This window comes from Dermacentor albipictus, unplaced genomic scaffold (genome assembly GCF_038994185.2).
Source record: "Dermacentor albipictus isolate Rhodes 1998 colony unplaced genomic scaffold, USDA_Dalb.pri_finalv2 scaffold_11, whole genome shotgun sequence".
NCBI lineage: Eukaryota > Metazoa > Arthropoda > Arachnida > Ixodida > Ixodidae > Dermacentor > Dermacentor albipictus.
In genome coordinates this window covers 4973931-4981354 of record NW_027225565.1, presented here as the reverse complement: position 1 = coordinate 4981354, position 7424 = coordinate 4973931, and the positions used below count along the sequence as shown (strand labels likewise).

General features: G+C 44.7%; 1 protein-coding gene across 1 annotated transcript; it reads right to left on the bottom strand.

Moving 5' to 3' along the window:
* Window positions 1-3171: 3171 nt before the first annotated feature.
* LOC139051252 (uncharacterized) lies at window positions 3172-6536 on the bottom strand. Its single transcript, XM_070528243.1, has 2 exons — window positions 6381-6536; window positions 3172-5506 (listed from the first exon to the last, which is right to left on the bottom strand). Exons 1-2 carry the CDS (start codon window positions 6444-6446, stop codon window positions 3794-3796), a joined length of 1779 nt encoding a protein of 592 aa, XP_070384344.1. The 5' UTR covers window positions 6447-6536; the 3' UTR covers window positions 3172-3793.
* Window positions 6537-7424: the final 888 nt, after the last annotated feature.

Below are 7424 nucleotides of genomic sequence, written 5' to 3'. Positions count from 1 at the left end.
TGCAGTGTGTATAGCTTATGATGCCATGCAATAAAGTTTATGTGTGAAAATAAATGGCGAAATTTACTTTCAGAACGTCCTATGTATAATAGCGCAAGTTCTGTTTCGAAATAAATGAGTTGTTAGTAGCACTTCGCGCGTCCTGTACCCCCTTTCCTTGTTCGCATCTGCAAGCGCGAAAACCGTTTCGAAATGCATAACCGAACCGATTCGCCCAAATCACCACCTTTGACTGTTATTTTTCGAGCAGTCACATTACAAATTTCGGTTGCTAGTAAAAAAACACGCACACTCTAAAACGATCCCCGAACATGACTCACGCGTTGTAACTATTCCATGCAGACTATAACACTTTAGAGTATTCAACTGCCATTTGTTTCTTCTTTTTTGCGCTGGTTTTTAGAGCTGTATCATCGTGTTACCGAACCAGCTGACCCAGCTCTCCTTACTTTTGTTTGGAGAATTTCCTGCCAAGGCTGTACTTCACCCATGTGCCTCGCTTGCATATCGGTTATAATGTTCCCCCATCCACCAAATTTGATATCGGTAGCGTACAGTTCTATCAGGCCGAGAGGGCTCACTTGTATGCTGTAACTGAACGGCAAACTTGAAACTTTGCCTACACATTAACCGTAATCTTCCTGATATATTCACGGAATTTAATAATGGTGATTTGTTTATTTATCGCGGTCACTACGTGCATCTTATGTAAAGCATTAAATTAGGGAGAAAACGACTGTTCAGTAATTATTTGCAGAGCTCCTAATTAATTACGAACGTTAACGCTTCGCCCACACCAATACGCATAACACGCCTCCAATTTTCGCCAAAGGTTAACACGTTGTGACGTAGAGTCATTTCGGGAGATTGGGAAACACAGCGGACACTTAGTACTCAAACACTTAACCTCCTTTTTCAGTAGATGTTAACTCGGTGTGACGTAGCATTCTCTTGATACACTGGGCCATATAGGTGATAATGACCTCATAGGAGCTTCTAGCACTTGCTTAAGAAAGTATTCCGGAAGGGTGTAACTACCTGACAATCACTGAAAATTTGCCCTTGCATCACGCATAATATGCCCCCTATTCCTTTAGAATGTCAAATAGACCAGTTGCATAAATGCCAGCAACACTGTAAAAAGCTCTGGAGTGTTCAAGCAACACTGTGCAGCGCCGCCATTGTGCATGAAAACATTACAAAAAAAACTGCAGTGCACATGCGGATGCGATAGGGGTAGGCAAGTTGATTTTTGTTCTGTGGCCTTATCTTAACGTGAACAATCGTCTGCGCTGCATTTTGTGTTCCCCGTTTGTGCAATCGCTCTCAACGATGTCGCACCATTCAGGGAAGGTAATTTTCCCCATCACTGGATGGAAGAACGACCTGGCCGTGTTACCTCCGCTGTCAGATCGGAGCGTACACGAATTTTATGCAGGACGATCGGGAACGAAACGAAGCTACGAACGAAGCTACAACTTTCACGTGGAATCGTACGTCAACGTATGTGCGCTGAAGACCAATGTCACCCAAAACAGGTAAATATTTGTGCAACTCTATCGCATGTAAACGGGCGATAGTCGCAACCGTTGACTCTCAGTGATAAAAGTGCTTTGCTGTTGTGTGAATGTTAAGAAATCCTCATGACTTTATTTATGCTTAGGTTTAAGAAAACAAATTATAGATCAGTTGGTGCAATAGTTTATTCTCTTGTCTGAAGTCATGGATGGAGGAGCTTAGCACTCTTTATTTATTTCCAGCGCCGGGCTCATCTTCTTGAAGGCACCATGCTACCGAAGCAAAAAGAAGAACGCGCCCCCGTATTCCGTGATGGTAGCATTGGACGCGACACGCATCATCGATGGAAGCTGCGACTGCCCGGCAGGAAAGCTCGCCTGCACCCACATGATCGCTGTTTTGAGGACTGCCATGCTCCTACAGTCAAAAGGTTTCTCAGAGGCGCCGGACCAGCTCTCGTGCACGGATTTGCCTCAGCAATGGAGGATTCCCCGCAGAAGCGCGATCAGAGGATGCCCGCTTCAATCCGTGGACTGGCGCAAAGCGAAAGAAGGCGGGACTAGCGCGCCAAAGTTTGCCTTGCCGAAGGAGCGCCGTGTACGCCGTAGAAATCGGCAGGAGCAAGAAGAGGCGAAGCACAAGTTTGCTCAAGAACTGCTTTCGTTTGATCCAGATAATGACTTCGCGAAAGCGCTCCTGCTGACCGACGAAGGCGACACCGTGCAGTCCAGGTTTGGGTTGGTGTCCTCATTGGCGCCACAGAGCTACCAGCAGTCCCTGCTGCCACACGGTTTCACTGTGCTTCTTTCTGGGTTAGAACCAGCAAACGAAGAAAATCCTTGTGAAAGCATCCCGACTGTCACTTTCTTCGAAAGCGGCACAGCCTGGAATCCTCCAGCACACCTTGAGTCAAACAGTGTTTTGCAGGTCAGAGGCTGGTCAATGTTTCTTGCAAGGAATTATTATGAACCTCTCGATTGTTGTGTGTTGGTGCCAAATCCTTGTGCGAATTACGTTTAGCCATGGTTTCGATGCTATAGGCAGAGTCATCACGTTCAATATTTTAATTGCCTTGGACCCGCGTTTGGTAGCAAATAGATGCGCACTTTCATATAGTTTCCTGTCACTAGGTTGTATCGGACAGATGTAATATTTTGTATTTTTAGCAACCCCACAAATATTAAGACGTACATCTCTTTATCCGTTAGACCAATGTGTGCACTGAGCGTGAGGAGCGTGGGAAACATGCAATGTTTTTAATTTTCATATCTGTCTGACATTTATTTCCTGCATCAGGAGATATGTGTGACACCATTGGCAGCTGAAACACTTGAAAAGGACAGCCGCCAGCAGGCAAAAAGTGCAACATGGCAGCAGGAACGCCGGCTTCGGGTCACATCTTCCAAGTTTGGTGCGGTCCTGAATAGGAAGGAGTGGACTATTAAGGGCCTGCAGAACCTCACAGCTGCAAGAGACCTTTCTAGAGTTACTGCAGTCAAGTTAGTATTTTCTTTTTATCCTTGTAAACACATGAACAAATTATATATGCCACAGAGTGGCATTAGTGTATCCAAAAATTGTGCTATACATTGTAGCTTAACTAACATTGCACTAAGTTTATTTCTGTTACATTTTTCCAGTTACGGCATCAAGATGGAGTCGCTAGCTGCTCAACGCTACGAGGATGCTCTACGCCGTCTGGGCCATGCTCCTACAGTTAGCACCTGTGGATTGCTGGTTAACCCAGCTTTTCCTTGGTTGGGTGCGTCGCCCGACAGGATTGTGTACGACCCCACAGAACAATCCTATGGTGTAGTGGAGATAAAGTGTCCCTACTCTTTACGTGACCACAAGGCGTCTGCCCTTGTAAACACTGATTTCTGTAGCATAATCAGGGATGGTGTACCAGAGCTGAAGAGGGACCACCAGTATTACCATCAACTGCTTGGGCAGATGGGTGTATCGCAGTTGCGCTGGGGTGACTTTGTGGTCTATGGAGGAGATTTTATTTTGATTGAAAGAATAAGATTTAATGAAAATGAATGGAGAAGTGCCAGAGAGGTGCTCGACAACTTTTACTTTGACACACTGCTGCCATACCTGTTGAGCACTGTAATCTGATGTGATACAGAAAACAATGCAAAAATGGCATGTCGAAAAGACAAGTAGGGCTGCAAACATTTTATTGCACACAAGAGGAGGGCAGCACCACGAGGCAGTGAGGATTGACATATGACTAGCAAATGAGTGTCTTTAAGGAACACTGTGGATTCGATCAGTTTGTGTCTTCTTTTAGAAGTGATGGCTGGAAGTTTGTAAGGAAGGCACACACGGCCCACATCTGATTCGCTAAGGGTACAAGGGAGATTGGAATCGACCGGTCAAAAATGTGATATCCCTTGATTTTCTTGATCTTCCTCTCCACATGTATCCTGATAGCTGCAATTTCTTGAGTCTCCTCCACTTCGGCGGCAGTAAATTGCCCATGCATGAGGAAGGGTGGAATGTTCAGCATAACTTTCTTGCTTTGTAGCAGGTCTTTTATTTTAAATCCCTTGTCAGCCATGACTGAGTCACCTGTGTCAAACTTCAGGTCTAAAAATCCACTCTTCTCCACACACTCTCTGTCAGACGTACACCCAGTAAATAGTTCGGAAACAAAAGTCAGTACTCCATGAGGGGATATGCCTACGAGTGCTTTGAACGTATGGGTAGACTTGTACGAGGAATAGACTTGTGATTGCGTGACGAAAGATGTTGGCACATCACATCTAATCTCAGTGGCATCCAAGATGACACGCGTTGATGGATATTTTTCCTTGAAAGCAGATGGCATGGCAGCATCAATAGCTTGTCGTGATATCCATGTTGTCATTTCTGTTACCTGCAAATAAATATAGTCAAGCACTGTGGAAAAAATTCTTGACACTGTGCTGATGGAGACGTTGAACAAGTGGCCGATGTGTCTGTGAAATAAGCCAACTCGAAGTTTAACAAGCACAAGAAAGAGCTGATTCTCCATACCAATCTTGTGTCGCCGACCACTACACTCAACATTTCTTAGCCCGCTCCTCGTACGCTTGCGTGCAATGTTTTCTCCATTTTCCCCAAAATCAAGGAGATGCATGAGAGCACAGAAGTGCTTATAGCTGGGCAGTCCAGTGTAAAACTCAATGTCATCATTGTTGTCCTTGAATCTTTGAATTCCAAATGGAGGCAATTCTTCCAGCTTCTCAATATTTTTCTGTGCAGTGACAAGCTCTGTGCGAAGCAGCTTTAATTCATTATTTTGTGCCTTTATTTGCAGCTTCAGGCGCTGATTTTCTGCTTCGGTTGCTTTGCTTGCAGCAAGTTTATTTTCTAGGTCAGCAATAGTTTTTCTTAAAGAGCTTACTTGCAGCTTCAGGTGATGATTTTCAGCTTCTGTGTCTGCTCCGCTTGCTTTGCTTGCAGCCAGCTCCTGCTCTAGGGCAGAAATATTTTCTCTGCATGCACAAATACTTCCAGAGGCTGGTTCTTCTGGTGACTGTTGCGGTTTGTCAGGAAGCGAAGTGGAGCCCGTATCTTCAACATTGAAGACGTCAGTGCCTTCACTGAATGTATTTTTGTTGCATCCATCTGCTGAGTTTTCCTTGTCATCTGCTCGGTTATCGATACAGGTGTCTACCTTTTGTCCTGTAGTGAAAAGCCCTTGAACATTACCATTACACTTCCTTTTTGATAATGCAACTTTCTGAAGTGGTGCCCGTTGAGCTGGTGGTTTCCTCGATGGCTTTGGCTGCTTGAATAAAAATATGGATGGCACAGCAGACTGGTGTAAGTGTCGGTAACCATTAGCAACATTAGCAACAAAGTCACTCTTAAGAAAGTGGAGAGAGCAGACCCTGGTGGCCTTCGAAACTGTGAAGAGTGGGCCTTCATCTCGCCTGATGGCTGCAATCCACTTTTTGTATATGTCCTGGTCTCTTGGGAATCTGTGGTATGACACCTGTGAATAAAAGTCAATATTCAGAACACTTTCTGCCTTGATTGGGACATATCTCAACAACGCGCTCTCTTAAAACAAAGAATTGACGATGCCATGCAAGACAAGGTTTCAAACACTCGACAAATCTGCGCAACCGAGGTCTACGCACATGGCTGCACCGTTACAAATTTATCGATTTCAGGTACTTATATGCGTAGGGCTTTACGACAACGGACCAGAATCTGTCTTTTTTTTTTTCGATGAAGGCAGATAAAGTAACTTTATAGCGAAATAAAACGCGAAATTATGTTTTGACATGCATACAGGGCTCGACTAAAAGTGCGTGTGCACAGTAATGCAGCCGTCAGGCGAAATGCACGGCTATGTCTGACATCGTCGGTCCACACACACTTAGTTGTCTTGCTTGACCATATCACACGGCACAAGTACTGCCTGCGAACATCGCAAACCGGATGTGTTTCGCTACCAACATAAACGGCGCAGACGGTGTTTCGACATAAGCATTCGCAGAGCTGTGCCAAACCACAAATGGCCTCCGCCCTTAATGAATGGCATGCGCGCACAGCACGATCTCAAAACGTTCCCTTTACAGCGTAACACAACGATATAGCCCTTTGCTTAGGGAGACAAGTGGTCAAAACCGTGTGACGGCGTCCGGTAAACATCGTGCCGCATCCCACAAACCGCAAAAAGTTTCAGGTTTTTAAAGGCATTTACTTAATAATTTCATCGCTAAACCGTATCGAGATCACTTATAGATGAATCAAGCTACATGTCTAGCCATTAAAATAAGTAAAAACATGCTTAATTACATAAACAAGCTACTGCCTGACAAGCACACGACGGAGGTGCGACGCAGCAAGAAGGGACTTACCTTTTCTCCAGACTTGTCAAAGCCACCAAACTGCGTGCACAGTGGCACACAGCAGTTAACTGGCATGACTCCAGGTCACAGTCGCCCAACAACAGCACGAAAAGGGATGAGTTCGCCACAAGCGTCGATTCAGTACGCCAAGCCGGTATCACGCGTGTACCGAACGGGCGAAACGCACACGACTATTCATGCACAATGGCGGCCGCTGGCTGCTTCCTGTACGCAAGTACAGATGGCGCTGCAACGAATTTTGTTTTGCAACTCGTCTATTGTGGCATGGCTGAGTTGTTTAAGGAAATTGAGCAAGTTTCCTCCTGCGCGGTTCAAAAAATACGCTTTCAGCACACGTCACCCATCAAATGGCACCCATTTAGTGCAAGAATCGCTTCCACCTTTATTTTTTCAGGGCGGTGGCAAAACTTTTTGAGCATTTTAATAACGCCTCTAGACAGCCAATGAACGAAGTGAAAGCCATGAATTTTTTACTGTACAATTTCTTTCTGATTTCTTTTGAATTTTGTCCCCGGTCGTCTCAGTGATTTCTAATTCTAATTATTCCGGACACTTCAGTAACTCAACTTGTAACTAAACGTATGCTCCGATATCATATCTATTATGAAGCTCATGAATTTTGTATTGTGCTATTTTTTTTCTATTTTTCTTATTTATTCTGAATTTCCTTCTCGGTTGTGCCACTCGATGCTCGTGCCACTAAAAAAACAATGCAACGAAACATTGTGGTAACGCTATCACTTCGAGGGAAATAAGTAGACATAGAAGTTTCTGCGATGTTTATTTTGGAACTGAGAACAAGATGAATGAGTGCAAGTATTTCAGCAGCGTTTGAATGAGCAAGTTTTTGCTTGCGAAAACGCAGGTAAATTAACAGCGAGACTCTTGGGCTGTTTCGCAAATCAAGCGTTGGCCGGTGTAGGGGTTGAAGGGCGGACTTCGGGATGAAAACCAACTTGGGAGTATTTATTTTACATTATATACAGAGAGGTGAGAGTCAAGTAACAGTCGTACAGTCATTACGGGACGGCA

What these genes read in the sequence shown, in the direction of transcription:
- LOC139051252 (XM_070528243.1), bottom strand. Translation starts at nt 6,446, where the DNA reads ATGCCAGTTAACTGCTGTGTGCCACTGTGCACGCAGTTTGGTGGCTTT. An exon ending in TTGACAAGTCTGGAGAAAAG is followed by an intron (nt 5,507 to 6,380) that starts GTAAGTCCCTTC and finishes TTTTATTCACAG; the next exon opens with GTGTCATACCACAGATTCCC.